This window comes from Pelodiscus sinensis, chromosome 15 (assembly GCF_052426305.1).
Source record: "Pelodiscus sinensis isolate ZL-2025 chromosome 15, ASM5242630v1, whole genome shotgun sequence".
Classification (NCBI taxonomy): domain Eukaryota; kingdom Metazoa; phylum Chordata; order Testudines; family Trionychidae; genus Pelodiscus; species Pelodiscus sinensis.
Window position 1 is genome coordinate 23,255,959 of NC_143066.1, and position 15,767 is coordinate 23,271,725.

Below are 15,767 nucleotides of genomic sequence, written 5' to 3' on the forward strand. Positions count from 1 at the left end.
AAGGTCCATGCAGCAGCGATAGCAGCCTTCCTCAGAACCAACAACGGCAACTCAATTTTCTCAGACCTGCTTACCAAATGCTTCCTTATGGGTCTCCAAAATACTTTTCCATTGGTATGGCCCCCCAGCTCCTACATGGGACCTAAATCACATCCTCAAAAGCTTAACTAGACCTCCCTTTAAGCCATTAGCAACCTGTTCTTCGTTACACCTCTCCATGAAAGTGGCCTTCTTGGTAGCCATAACTTCTAGCAGGAGAGTTAGTGGCACTAATGGCAAACCCATCATACACAATATTTACCAAGATTCTGGCCTGCATATTTATACCTGCCTCTGGAAATTTCCACTACATGCATCTGACGAAGTGGGTCTTTGCCAACAAAAGCTTATGCTCCAACACTTCTGTTAGTCTGTAAGGTGCCACAGGACTCCTCGCTGCTTTTGCAGGTTCAGACTAACACAGCTACCCCTCTGATACTTGACAATATTTACCAAGGACAGAGTTACCTGTTGACCTCACCACAAATTCTTACCAAAGGTCCCATCGCCATTCCACATTAACGAACCTAAACACTTACCTGCATTCTGCCCTAAACTGCATGCTGATCCATCTCAGGTGGAATTACACACCTTGGATGTTTGAAGAGCACATGCCTTCTACCTAGATCGAGCAAAGCCATGGAGAAAATTAATGAGACTCTTAATCATTCGCTGAACAGTCCAAAGGTCAAGCAATCTCTTTACAGAAAATATCCAAATGAATCTCATCTTGCAGCCACACATGCTACACCAGTGGTTCCCAATCTTTTCAAGCATATGGGCTTCTTTTCAAGCTATTAAAATTGCATGGACTCCCTTCCCTGGGGAAAAAAGAGAAGAGGAAAAGAAAAAGAAAAGAGAAGTAAGGATTGGGCCCACCGTGGTCCACAGGTTGGGAATCACTGTGCTATACCATTCACAAGAAACAACCACCACTGCTCACTCTACCAGAGTGGTGGCCTCCACAACAACCTTTCTAAAAAACATGCCTTTAGAAGACATTTGCAAGGCAGCCACTTGGTCATCGGACCACACCTTCGCAAAACACTATGCTCTCATCTCCATAATCACTCCATCCATGGTGGTCAAACAAGTGATACTATCCTCAATTTCAGGGGCAGGGCTCCAAACCCACCTCCACGATACAGACACTGCTCTGCAGTCACCTAGAGTGGTGCACCCATGGGGACACACATCTGACTGCACAGGTAAGTAACTCTTCTTTATTGACCATATTCAGCACTTAATTACACCCTATGCTACCCCTTGGTCCAAGTTCTGTGCCAGCCTACATTCTGTGCTCCTTCAGTGGGGTAGCACAAAGTATAAGCCATTACAGAATTAGGCCTTATGGACTTTACTCTGCCTTTTAGGCATTAGCCCACCAACAGCTACAGCATCTCAGGATAATTTCTGAGAGGCATTCTTCTTGCAGAACAGTGCCCCCATTGCTGTGCACTTTCAGAGGGTGATAGGATACAGCCAAATGTGCTCCTGCTCCTTTTCAACCTTATTTGCGAGTCTCTTTCCAGGCTCCAGTAGGGTGAACGGAGAGTAGTTCCAGCACTTTGATAGACACTTACAGGAGGGACAAAAGGAAAGGATCTCCTTGTGCACTCCCCTTCTCCTTTACATCCAGTTGGGGCTGTAAGGACCTGCTCTATGTTTAGATTTTTCTTCTTTAGCCATTAGCATCATTGTCTTTAATCTTAATATATAGAGATTGATGATAGTGCACCCATGACACCCAGCTAAACACATTTTAACATAGGTTCACTTCACTTATTCAACAAATTTGCAGTAAGAAGTTGCTGTCATTTCTTTGAAATAGAGAAAAACCTGTTCCTTTACCCTCTTCTCATTTTTATTTTCTCCTGCCATTCCTTCCTCCCACCCCTCAGCACATGGAAAAATTGATTCCATGCAACTACAGGTTGAACCTCTCTAGTCTGGCACCTCAGGACTTGACTGGTGCCGAACCAGAGAATTTGGCGAACCACAGATCAATATTGTCTAGCATAGGGGTGGACAAGATATGGCACATGGGCCAGATCTGGCCTGCCAAACCAATGGATGTGGCCTATGGCCCACATGATCCAATGCATGGGCCACCCCGCCGGGACCCTCAGAAGCAAAGCAGACAGCTGCTTCAGAGCTGCCCCACAGCACTTTACATGGGTGGCTGCTCCTGTGGCTCTCTGCTCTGGGCCCTGGAGGAGGCTTTATGGAAACAGGCCAATGGAAGCTGAGAGATTTTGCTAGGGATGGGGGCAAAGCACGCGATTCCTGCCCCTCCCCACTCCCAGCACGTGGAGCAGAGAGCCACAGGGAGAAGTCAGCCATTTTGAGCAGATCTGGGGCTGTGGCAAGCAGGGGGCCTGCTTTGGTGTCATGCAGGGCTGCTGGTGGGAGCCACCTAGGTAAGGACCTCCCAGCCATAGCCTGTCTCTGGCCCGCCAGCCCCACCAGCCCCACCCTCCCCCAAATTACCTGCCCAAGGTCATCACCTCCTTCTGCCCCAGATCCCCATCCAAACCCTCTGCACCCATCTCCCCTCCTTTCTCAGGTCACAACTCCCTTCCAGACCCTGTAACATATCCTACACCCTCCCCCAGGCCAGAATCCTCTCCTGAACCCATATCCCCTTCTGGACCCTGCACCCCAACCATCTGTGCCAGGACACCCCCCTTTCACCCAAACTCCTTCTCAGACCCCACACCTCTCCTGCACCCCAGTCCCCTTCCCCGAGCTTCCTTCTGCACCCAACCTCCATACTAGACATGGCACCCCCTCCATAAACAAGTGCGTCTCTTGACCACTTACCAAAGTCTTGGAATGCCTCCCCATCAAAAATTATTGCCCACCCCTGGGCACCTCATTCCACGAGGAGTAACGGTAGTTCGAACTAGGAAGCCTAGTTCGAACTACCTAGTTCATGCCACGTGTAGCCACGCGGCACGGGGTTCGAACGAGCGGGGATTTAAAAATGGTGGCGCCCCGCTTATGCAAATGAAGCCCGGGAAATTCAAATCCCGGGCTTCATTTGCAATTGCGGTATGCCTACATTACCCCGCTAGTTCGAACTAGCGGGGTAGTGTAGACATACCCTCACAGATTTGTCAGACTGCTCTGTTTATTAGCAAAGCCGCTCTGCTAAATGCACCGAGAAAATGTGTGCGCCATACAAGGTTCAAACCCCTTGATTTATACAGTCAAAAGAAAGCCAAAATTAACAGGATTAAAAGAGGGGCAAAACTTCACATGATTACTGTGAGGCTAGTCAAGTATCTTCATTTCCACATCAAGCGCACAGCAATCTCCTGTCCATAGCTCCTTGGTTATCTCAATTGCTTTCTCCCTAACACCTAGTTTTCCTTTTCCTATTAACTCAGGCCCACCTCGCTAGCACTCTGATCTGCATACCTACAAACAACATTAATGTACTTTTCTTCTTCCTATTCAGAGACAAACAGTATTCCTTCAACTTATTCAATTATTACAGCATAATTCATCTTTCTCTTATAGTATAATTCTTTCTACTTTCACAGGTGGCTGTAAACAAACTTTATGGGACTGCAGAAAACTTGGCCACACCCATGATAAGTGGACATTTGGCTAAATAAAATTTTGCCCTATCAGAGAGTGCCAGACTAGAGGGGTTCAACCTGTAATTAAGTGAAACTGATATAGTAAAACTTATATACAAGAGCATTAGAGAAGCACAATACATCTGTTGTGATTTAGGAGACCATCTAGTGTATTGGCTTGTCCTGTGTAACCTACCTTTGGAAGGAATTGCTAATGAGGCTCATAGAAATGAGTTTTGAATTTTGCAACCATGAAAACACAGTTTTGTCTATTTTTTTTTACTTAAAGTGTTCATATTAAAGAGTAGCAAACACTACACTGAGTGTTGTAGAGCTAGTTTATGGGAGCAAAAGTAATGTAGTATTGTATGAAATATATGTCAGGTCACTGAATACAATTCTTCACTGTCAGCATTCATTTTGTAACCTTGCATTACATTACACAGTGTAAAAAGTGCCTTCCTCTGAAATAGATTCAAAACTACTCCAGGGTTTTAGCTATTATAGGTAGCTTTCTTGGTTGCAAGGCACAGGAAATATATTCTTAGTGGAAAGAATATTTTTTGCTAAATTACATTCATGGTCTCCCTTAAAATTTTTGTAACTAATGGAGATAGTCATGCTCTCAAGATCTGTCAGAAAAGAAAAAAGAGGAAGATTAGAAATATAGCAGACTATTACCGCATAGATTAATATTAATTACAATATTATCTAAAATTAAATGTGGAGGCTTTCCGGGAACTGAATTTGTGGGTATATTGGAAACAAGAATATATTGAGGACACCACCATTGAGAAAGGAAAAAAGGTTTGTTAATATTGGTTGTTAGCAGCTATTAACTTTGTAGGACCCTAAATCACAATGCAATTTGTTGTACCTAGAGCTTATAAAAAAAACAGAATCTGCTTTTTGATAACTATCATAATTCATGTACCACAAGATAGAGGTTTAGCTACACTGGAGAAATCTGCTTAATTGTCTTTGGCCAGCCTGATAAAAACGGTTTATGGCCTATTCCTGCGTCCACTGAAGTAAGTAGGGCTATGGGTCTATCCTCAGAGTTTCTGAAATTCTCTGAGAGTTGCTCTAGCATTGGAGTTAAGAATTGTGGGAATGCTAGGATAGACCAGCTGCTGGCATGTTATCACTAGCTTATCTTACACTACTTTCAGCAGGTAAGAATGACACAATAATAAAAAGTGAGGTGTGTCAAGCACTTCTACCAAATGGGAGCTGCACCACTGCTAGACCAATGGTTAGAGCATTTCAGAAAATCTTAAATATATATGTCGTCTGGGAATGTTGTCATTGTCTTCAATAGCAGCAGGCCATCATATGGATGATTGACAAAGAATAGATGTCATGAATGCATGTCAGTTACGCTAAATAATGGATTAATGGCATTCCTTTTTGTGAAAGACTATTTAAATTGTAAGGGTAGGGGGGATTTGTCTGCAAGCCTTTTTGCAGTTGTTAGCAGGTGGGAATCGGTTTGCTAGCATTAATTTCCTGCTGTATGGCTCTTTGTTTGCTTCATGTTCCTCCCCTGTGCTATTATGGATACTTAGTGGGTTGGTAAAGGCATTAAAGCTTTTAAGTACAGGGTTTAATTTTTTAAACAGTTCAGGAAATATGTAACTATCTTCCATCACATAGAATTCAGAGGATTCCCTGCTATTCATAACTGACATATTTCTGTTTCAATTGGATAGATCAATTATGTGTATTTTGCTCCTCTATAGACTGAATTTTTTAAACCTTCAGGGCTAGATTGTGCTTTTAAGTCTAGCCTGTACAATTAGCAACCTATGGAAAGAATTGTGTCTCTGAAAGTCATTCTTTCTGTTTTTCTTGAAGCCATATAAGTTACCTTCTTTATTTACATAGATTTGTTATATAAAACATTAATAATTCATTTAGTATGGACACAGGTACATGTCTTTCATGAGCATGTTTTTCCTTTCCCAGGTCCGCTGTGACACTGAGGTGCAAGAACTGCGGCAATGGCAAAAGCAATTGAGAGAGGACAAAAACATTACTAAAAGAGTACAAGAGTTCTGGACTAAACAAGAAAACAAAGGTAAGTTGTCCAGACTAGGGATTAAAGACTTAAAATGTTTAACATTTAGGGTGTATTTACACAACACCCTAAACTCGAAATAAGATACACAATTTGCTCTATGCAAACTGCGTATCTTATTTTGAATCTATTTCAAAATAGGCTATTTTGAAATTTGGTGTGTCTACACAGCACCAAATTTCAAAATAATGTGCTATTTTGAACCATTCCTTATTCCTCGTGCAATGAGGTTTACCGGGATGGTGAAATAGTGCCCCCTTTATTTCAAAAAATATTTCAAAATAAGAGGCGGCTTGTGTAGATGTGGGGTAGCTGTTTCAGGATACCAGAGATATCCTGAAATAGCCATGCAGTGTAGATGTACCCTTAAATTACAAGCTGTACTGATGTATATAACCCCAAATACAAATGACAATCTAGGCCAGACATATATTTTACTGAAGGACTTTAGTGCGCCTTCAGAATTCCTGGTTGCATTTGTAACTTCAAATGCTACTGCAAAATACAGAATTGGGACAAGATCCTCAGCTGGTGCAACTTGTCATAGTTCCATTGATTTCAATGACAAATGACACCAGCTGAGGATACAACTTAGTATCTCTTAGGCCCACGGGTCTCAGACCTCTCTGCTAAATACCACCAATCTACATTAAATACTGATGTTGCTTGCTTCTAGCAGGGTTCTAACATGGTTTTCCTGAGCTGGAGAACTTTTCTCTCTGAGAACTGTTATACTCATGTATGTTATTCAAACTTTACTTTTTATGCAGTGTAGTTATTTGTAGTAGAAATTGGCTGGCACAGTTCTCAAGAACAGAACAGGATTTTTTCCCCAGGGAAATCAGGTTAGAATGTTGCTAGTAATAACTGTATAGCTGTTGGATCCCACCATGCACATGGCTTTACAGCTAGAGTCAAACTCTACCTTTGCTCTGTCTGCATAAGTGTGAGCACATGCATATAAATTAGAGGGAGATTAGCTGTGAGAGAGAGAGGTGTGATAGCTCTTTTCCATCTCTCTACTAATATAGAATGGTGCCTTGCAATACACCTCCAGTGTCTTGTCAAATCTAGTTGTAAATTCTGTTTGACTCAGGAAGCCAGATTCAGAAGTGGCATATAAAAATAACACATTGGTAAGTGGGTGCAAATGTAAAGGAATCTAAGTTGGTTTGATTCGCATGTTGAATGTGCAAGAAAATGTTATACCTTTTAAGTTTAGATTCACTTAGGGTTTGATTCTTATGTCATTGTGACTTACTCTACCCTTCTGTAATTCCATAGACTTTGTAGTTACTCCAGATTTCCATTGGAGTGAATGAGATCAAATAATGTTCTTTGTTCCACTGACCTCATTTTGACACTATTCTGAATTTATCTCTTTATGTTTAGATCAATCAAATTATAGCAAAATAATTAACTCCTTATACAGTACATATGAAATCAGTCTAGATCATCATGATCCCTGTGATCTATCAATAGATACTTTAGAACTGTTCAGTTAGGATTTGTCTACATTGTGCCATTGTACCAGCACTCTAACGTGTTGTGTTCTAACTGCCCCACAGCATCCCTGCTTGTGTGAACTGAAAAAGACCTAGTTCATATTGCTGTAGTTCTGTTTTCAGTCATATCAGCAGGGATGCTCTGGGGCAGTTAGGGCACAACTAAGTGTGATCACTGGGTAATGATCAATGGCTCGATATCTGGCTGGGAGTTGGCCTCAAGCAGAGTGCCCCAAAGGTCGGTACTGGGGCTGGTTTTGTTCAACATCTTTATTAATGACTTGGATGAGGAGATGGATTGCACCCTCAGCAAGTTCGCAGATGACAATAAGATAGGGTGAGTGGTAGATACATTGGAGGGTAGGGATAGGGTCCAGAGTGACCAAGACAAATTGGAGGTTTGGGCTAAAAGAAATCTGATGAGGTTCAACAAGGATAAGTGCAGAGTCTTGCACTTGAGATGGAAGAATCCCAAGCACTGTTACAGGCTGGGGATCGACTGGCTAAGTAGCAGTTCGTCAGAAAAAGATCTGGGGATTACAGTGGATTTGAAGCTGGATATGAGTCAACAGTGTGCTCTTGTAGCCAAGAAGGCTAATGGCATATTAGGGTGTATTAGGAGGAGCATTGCCAGCAGAACTAGAGAAGTGATTATTCCCCTTTATTTGGCACTGGTGGAGTCACATCTGCATCCAGTTTTGGGTCCCCCATTACAGAAAGGATGTGGATGCTTCAGAGGAAGTCCTAGCGGAAGGCAATCAGAATGATTAGAGGTCTGGAGCACTTGACTTACGAGGAGAGGCTGAGGTATTTAGGCTTATTTAGTCTACAGAAGAGAAGAATGAGGGGGGATTTGATATCGGCCTTCAACTATCTTAAGGGGAGTTCCAAAGAGGATTGAGAGAAGCTATACTGAGCAGTGAGAGATGACAAAAAGAGGAGCAATGGTCTCACATTGCAGTGGGGTAGGTCTAGGTTGGATATTAGGAAAAACTATTTCACTAGAAGGGTGGTGAAGCACTTGAATGGATTACCAGATGAGGTGGTGGGATCTTCATCCCTAGCAGTTTTTAAGTCCCTGCTTGATAAAGCCCTGGCTAGGATGATTTAGTTGCATATATTGGTCCTGCTTTGGGCAGGGGATTGGACTCCATGACCTCCTGAAGTCTCTTCCAACGCTGTGATTCTATGGTGTACATAGGGCAGTTAAAGTGCAACATGTTAGAGCGCTCCTATAATTGACACCTCTCTCTCTATCTGGACTTCAGGGACATGTAGACAAGTGACAGTGAAAAAATGTGTTGGGCTGTTTTTTGGTTAATTTAACTTTACTCACTTGAATTCATGGAATAAGCTTACATAGAGTTCAAATTACCACAAGGAGTGATCGAAATAGTTAGAAATTCTGAACACAGGTTTCCCCTGATAAATTCAGATAACTATGTTAAAATGGAGGATTTTGAATAATCTATTTCATAATTAGTAATGTGGAAAAAAGTTCTGTTAATTAAGTAGACTATATCATACCAGAAAACACAATGAGTTTTGGAATAAAAAGCTTGTTATTCTCAAGCACTATCCTGCATTAGATATGACATTTTAAAATGTCTGAATTTAATAATTGTATTAAATTTAGATACATACAATTTAGATTCTGCCTATATAAATGATTAACCACATGCAATTCCTACAATAACCGATATTATCAAAGACCTTCTATGACTATTGCTAATTCCAAAACAGTTCTGTTCCCATAATAAAAAAATGCTATTCTATGAAGTTGTTTAATTATAAAATAATCTGTGCTTTGTAAATGGAATTTATAACAACCAAGTCATTAAGGTGCTGCAATTATTTTTTCACTGATGTTTATTCAGTATCCTATTTGCATCCCTCAGGCTATGTCTAGACTGCAGGCTTCTTTCAGAAGAAGATTTTCCAGAAGAACACATCCATATGTAGAAAGAGGTTTATCGCTGTCAGAAAAACCTGTGCGTTCTTTCGACTTTCTGTTGAAAGAACGCAATTGCAGTGTGGACATAAGTGTCGGGGTTTTTTTCAGAAAAACATCAGTTTTTTTCAGAAAAACTCTGCAGTGTAGACATACCCTCAGTCACAAGCTTACTATCTATATCATGAAAATTCTTTGGTTTTTGTCTTGTGTTTGCCACCTATGCCCTGAGATTTTCACCTGTTTGTATCTTAAAATCTTACCATGGGAACTGTGGCTTGAAGATAAACACTCAGCTGTAAATGCCCATTACTAATGATTATCATTGTGATCATATAGTTGTCATAAGACCTTTGATTCCAACTTTGCACAGTTTCATTGTTTTCCTTATTTATTTTCTTTGAATAATGCCCACAATGTAATAGGCATTCAGGCCCTGATCATGAAAGATTTTTCCAAAGTTGGACCTCTGACTTGGGTTGAACCGCACTGATTTCAGAGGAGCTTCATGTGAGTTCCTCTCTGGGGTTCATTGCCGTCTTTATGCATTTATTGCTTAATATTAAAGTGATTGCATATATTGAAGAGTTCCTCATCTAACTGTAAGTTAGGTTCCCTAAACTCTCCCTTCTCTGTCTGCCAAAGGCTATTGAGGGTGTAATAGAGCTTCTTCATTTTCCTAAAAATGTGTGAATGTACAGAATTGCTTTCTATTTTTAGCTACATATGTGCATGCCTTGCATGGTAGTTACAGTCAAGGTGACATTGTAATTATAGTTTTGTAGTGAAGCGTTCTGATAATGTATGTTAAACACCTGCTAGTACTTCAGTCAGAACTGGAATAGACTACCAATAAAAGGCAATCAATGAGTAACAAATGATTTTTTCCACTAGATTCATTTTAACACATACATAGCTATATGCATACAATATGATTGTGTGTATAAATATCTTAATAAATAGTGCCATTGTAATTAGATTTCATCTTCCTTGTGAAAATAGAAACATATGAACTCATTTTATGCAACAACCATGCAACCAATTCTACCCAAGTGTTTTGTGTGAGGGTATTTTCAGCTGTTGTATTGGATTTGTGGTGTAATACAGGGTTTCTCACATTACAGTAAGTCAAATTCTTCTAAGACAGCTACAGTATTAAATTGCCATAGCTGCATCCATCCATCGGTTTGTTTGCTGATTCATTCACTCTGAATGATATATTTTAAAACCTTGTAATAATAATTGTGAAAAAATATTGAACAAAGTCCAGCCTGCAGAAGGTTGGTAGCATATTGTTTATTGTAACAAAATGCGCTAATTTGTAAACTCACTTTGCATCTAGAAGCTGTATTTTTGGTTTGGTGATAATCATCCTAACACTAGGGATGTGAAGGACTAGTCGACTATCTGATAAGCAAATGCTTATCGGATAGTCGACTGGATAGTCAACTACTCTTTTCCCCACCCTTGCTGCCTCTATCATATAGAGAAGAAGGGGGTACTTCAAAGTGGCAGTGCTGCACGGAGCCCAGGGTCAGCTTCTCCATGCAGCGCTGCCACTTTGAATGCCACAGGGAGCCCAGCTTTAGGCTCCCTAGGGCTGTTGCTACACTTCAAAGGCGGAGGCGCCCTATTGACTAATCGAGTAGTCGATGCAAAAATGCACTCAGGGTATGTATAGCATGTGTGTAAGTCCCATTGAATTCAAAACAGAACTTTGGTAGAACTTAAGTGATGTGTAGGCTTTGTGTCACCCCACTGTATAGAAGGCAAATGTTGCATTTTATAAATGAGGCTCCATTTTTAACATTGAGGCAAAATGGGATTGTAATTTGTAGCTGGATATGTCAGGACTTGTTTCTGGTGTCTCTTCCCCCAGTTATCTGTCACTCTGATTCCTGTCATGTATTCAGTAATAAAACACATATATTGGAATATATTTTCATTGTAGTGCTTGAAGACCTAAATTCACAGCACTTGGTAGCATCAAGAATTTTCACTTAAAGGCTATGTCTAAACTACATCCCTCTTTCAAAGAGGGATGTAAATTAGGCAGATCGAACGTGCAAATGAAGCGAAGATTTAAATATCCTGTGCTTCATTTGCATAATTGCGTCACAAAATTGAAAGTGAAACCACCATCTAGACGCGGTTCTTTCGAAAAAAAAAACCTTTTTCAAAAGATCTTGTACTCAGAGGCGGCTTTTTAAAGGGGCAGCCGAGGAGCCCGGGGTCACCTGGGAACTGCCCAGCTGACCCTGGGTTCTGGGGAAATGCCTTGCAGAGCCCAGGATCAGCTGGGGAGTCCCCAGCTGACCCTGGGCTCCATGGCTGCCCCTTTAATATGCCACTTTGGGTTTGGGATTTCAAAGTGGCAGCGCCACACAGCTGGGCAGTGCTGCCACTTTGAAGTACCCCTTCTCCCTCCCCTTTGCTGCCTATACCTGATAGACTAGTTCACTAGTTGACTGACTATCTGATACGCATTTGCTTATCAGATAGACGACTTGTCGACTAGTCTTTATCTTCCCTTCTGGGGATCAGCTGGAGTGCCCAAGGCGTTACTAAGGAGGATTTCCAAGGGGCAGCGCAATGTGGAACCTGGGATCAGCACTCTAGTTGGGCACTCTAGTTGATCCTGGGTTCTGTATTGCGTTGCCCCTTTTATGCGCCACCGCGGCGCTTCAAAAGGGCAGCACTGCATGGAGCCTGGGGTCAGCTGGGGACTCTAGTTGATCCCAGGCTCCATGCAGCACTGCCCCATTGAAACGCCGTGGCAGCATTTCAAAGGGGAGGTGCACGTGATTAATCATGATTAAATTTTTTAATCGCTTGGCAGCCCTAGTAAATACTTAACTGGACAATCTAGGAGACAGGCTCACAACTACAATTAACAAAAACAATGTGAAATGGCAAGCAATGCAGCAGTTTTACACCTCTCCACAAAACACAGGAATTAATTGTAAACAACAGTATCAGTACATTGCATTTACAATGAAAGACACGTTTCAGGCTAAGGTGAGTCAATGGACGTTCACTATTTTTTCTTCCATGGTATAAGTAGAATTTATTGAAAAAATTGGGATGAAAATCACAGAGGCTGGGAAGCATTAAATAAGAGATATCTTAACAACTAAACATCTTTCAGTAAAATTTTCAGTAGAATTTTACAAAATGTTTCTGATATGAATTCTTTCAAATCTTCTAGTGTTATGTCAAGAACTTTTCTAGTGCTCTGGATCTAAAGGTGCTTATGTATAAATGCTTCTTCTAATTTTTTCCATTCATGTTCAGAATAAATTTTGTTATATGCACCAAGACATGTGTGGATGTGCATCACCAATAGAAACACATGCTGCCAGCTATGAGCACTGTGCTAATCAACTGGGCAGCATTTGAATCTCTCCTCGGTGGCTGCCCAAGCACTCATCTCACCGGGAACACTAGTGTATATGTGGGGATATCTATACATACTATTGTGTTATCTACTATATATTTGAGGGGTTCTTTGTCTATGAGTGTGTGTGTCTGTCTTCTTGAACAAACAGACACTCCTCCTAAATGACAGAGTTAGGATTACCAAATTCAGTATGCAGTTTCCTCTTATCATAACTTAAAGCAAGATAAGGGTTTGATTATGCCAGGAAAATGGGATGTGCCTAAAATGGGATTGCTTCTCATAAACCCATACCGAAAAGAAACAGAATCACCAGGCAGGTGAAAGGGGCTCGCTGGGACTGCCCCAATCCCGAGTTTCCCACCCTAGCACCCTGAGGGAGTGGATAGGGCTGAAGCTCCCTCCTACCCTGATTCATACGGGAACATTACTGGCTGTTTCACTTCATCAGGGAGCAGGGGAAAGTGCACAGTTTGCTGCATTCCTCCCTCTGCCTGGGTAATGGAGTGCGCGGGACAGATGAATCTGAACCTGCCCCAGCAGGGGACGGGCACCCCTTCCCTGTCTGTGTCCACTGGAGCTGTAGTGGTCATGGAGAGACACTTCTCACCCGGCCTCAAGCTGCTATAATAAGAGAGGCCTGGGGTAGTCCTCTTTCCCCAGGGCAGCCTGCATACTGAATCCCTTGTCCCCAACCCCACACCAGAGCAATGATTCATTGATTCAATGATTCATTTTATTTTCCAAAAAACAAAAAATAATTGACTTAAGGACTGAGCAATGGCAGGTATTCTAATTATTTGGATATGAGAGGTATCATTAGCTGCTATATTCAACTAGAAATAGGTGTGGTATGCAAATTTAGGACATGTTGAGGGCAGAAGTGGAATTTGCATCAGTGAAGTACACATTTCAATATCATGACTGGGTCTAGGGCAGTTCTGTGATCTTTTGTGATGGAGTCTTCAGTCATGTCAAATTGTGGCAATTTCTTATAAGGCTGCACAGAGTCACCATATATGCATTAATATTTATACTGCAGACTTACACAGAAAAGGTCAGGGTTTTATCTCCCAGCCTACACAGTTGCCTCAAGGATATTTTATAGCTGCACACACTTCATTTTGCAATGTAAAATAACACAGGTCAAAAGGAAAATTTGCATTTACATATATAATATATACATGTATCTGTGCAATAGTGCAGTAGAGTTCTTGTTTTAATAGCTGAATGAAAGGGGATTGGATTAAATGTTCATTAATTATATAAATAAAACAACTACAAAATAAATATATTATAGATACATTTTCCTTTTCCAGTAGGCTTAGCTGAGATTCACGGAAAACTTTGGTAAAACCTGCTTAAAATTTTCTTCTAGGACCTATAGAATTCCATAGACTCTTAGGCTGCGTCTAGACTGCCCCCTTTTGTGCAAGAAAATGTGCAAATTAGGTGAAGCGGTGAATATCACCACACCTCATTTGCATACTTAATGAGCCACCATTTTGCACAATGGGCTATTGCCAAAAAGGAGCCGTATACACAGCTCCTTTTTGCGCAAAACTCCCTCTCACGCAAGAGCCGTTCTAGCTGAAAAAGGCGGCAGAATGGCTCTTGCACAAGAGGGGGGTTTTGCACAAAAAGGAGCCATGTAGACAACTCCTTTTTGTGCAAAGTGCCGGCTCATTAAATATGCAAATTAGGCATGGCCATATTCACTGCTTCACCTCATTTGCATATTTTCTTGCACAAGAGGGGGCAGTCTAGATGTAGCCCCAGGGTACATCTGTACAGCAGAGCTAAAGTCGAATTAAGATACGCAACTTCAGCTACATCAATTGTGTAGCTGAAGTTGAAATAGCTTAATTTATCTTTTGGCATTGTCTACACAGCAGGAAGTCGAAGGAAGAACACTCTTCAACTTTCCTTATTCCTTGTGAAATTAGGGTTACCATGAGTTGGAGAAAGAAGTCCTCCAGCTTGACATTATTTTGAATTAGACTTGCAATGTAGATGCATGGTATATTATTCCAAAATAACACTGATGTGTAGACGTATCCCTAGCCATGGTTTTTAAATGGTTCCATTTTTATTTGCTTTTTTGCACGTATCTGTATTTTTGAAGGACACAAACATGGATCATTCTGGAATATCTGAGAACTGTGGTTTCAAAAATGCCATTAGAATCTATAAACAATCCACCTAATATGATGTGTTTCAAATGTTGTCTCTTAGTAACGTCACCTATATTATAAATTAACAAAATACAGGGCCAACTTTTGCCCTCATAAATCCGAGTTATTCCATTTATGTCAATTGCTCAGAATTTGCATTTCTGAAGGGACCATTCAGCCTGTTTGCTAATCCATTTTAAATGACTTAAGCTGAGTGTTTGTGTTCTGGGCACATTTTTCAGTGTGTTAGCATTTATATTATCTCATCAAAGCATGGAAGCTTTTTACATGGTTAACTCCCATGGAAATCAATAAGAGTTATGCATGTATGTCTCCTGCTTAGTGATGGAAAAACAAGCCCCTAAATTAGGGTCATACTAGTCAGAGAGAGAAAACAGCTATTTAGTTTATCAAGACCATATGACTACGTATTTATGATAGTCTCCTGAAACAGGACATATTTGATATTAAACTGATATTACACTTATGGCTTGTCTACACATTATTCCTCCTGAGGGAATTGTGTGCCAAAAAAAATGATGCACACAGTATTTTAAAATTCACTGAATAAATGTGGTTCCAGCATGGCAGTGGGGAGCACCAGCCACTGGTTTGCACTGAAGTGGGAGATCAGCCTGGAGCCCCCACCTTCCCGATACAGGGACTTGGCTTTGGGGATGACACAGTGTAAAAGCCAGGCCTGCCCCAGAAACATCCTGGGGCCCTCCCCCTCTAAGCCCAGAGCAACCAGGTGTGAGTTGGGCATGTTCAGCACCGCAGGATCTAAGTGTGGACGGGCTTTGTGTGGGACAATCTGGAGTGAGAAGTTTCTATATTCTGCATGCAAATGGCTCAGTGAGAGAGCTGGATGCCATGGGGCTCATTGGGAATTCTGGGTGCAGGGGAAATGAGACTCTACAGGGGATCCAGGTGAAGGAGGTTGGGGTTCAATGGGCAGTGGGGGAGTCTGGGTGTGGGGAAATGGGGCTCAGTGTGGGATCCAGGTGTTGGACCGGGGCTTGATGTGGTGCAGG

At 41.5% G+C, this 15,767-nt stretch overlaps 1 protein-coding gene across 3 annotated transcripts in view; it reads left to right on the forward strand.

Moving 5' to 3' along the window:
* The window catches only part of IQCK (IQ motif containing K), a 124,941-nt gene that overhangs the window by 74,165 nt on the left and 35,009 nt on the right, over nucleotides 1–15,767 (forward strand). For 2 of the 3 annotated variants that reach the window (XM_075899410.2, XM_075899411.2), the window contains one exon: nucleotides 5,595–5,706. In XM_075899410.2, the coding sequence (XP_075755525.1) occupies nucleotides 5,595–5,706 (112 nt within the window). Of the gene's footprint in view, nucleotides 1–5,594; nucleotides 5,707–9,109; nucleotides 11,371–15,767 lie in introns of those variants that run through there. The other variant, XM_075899412.2, reaches the window with a different exon arrangement.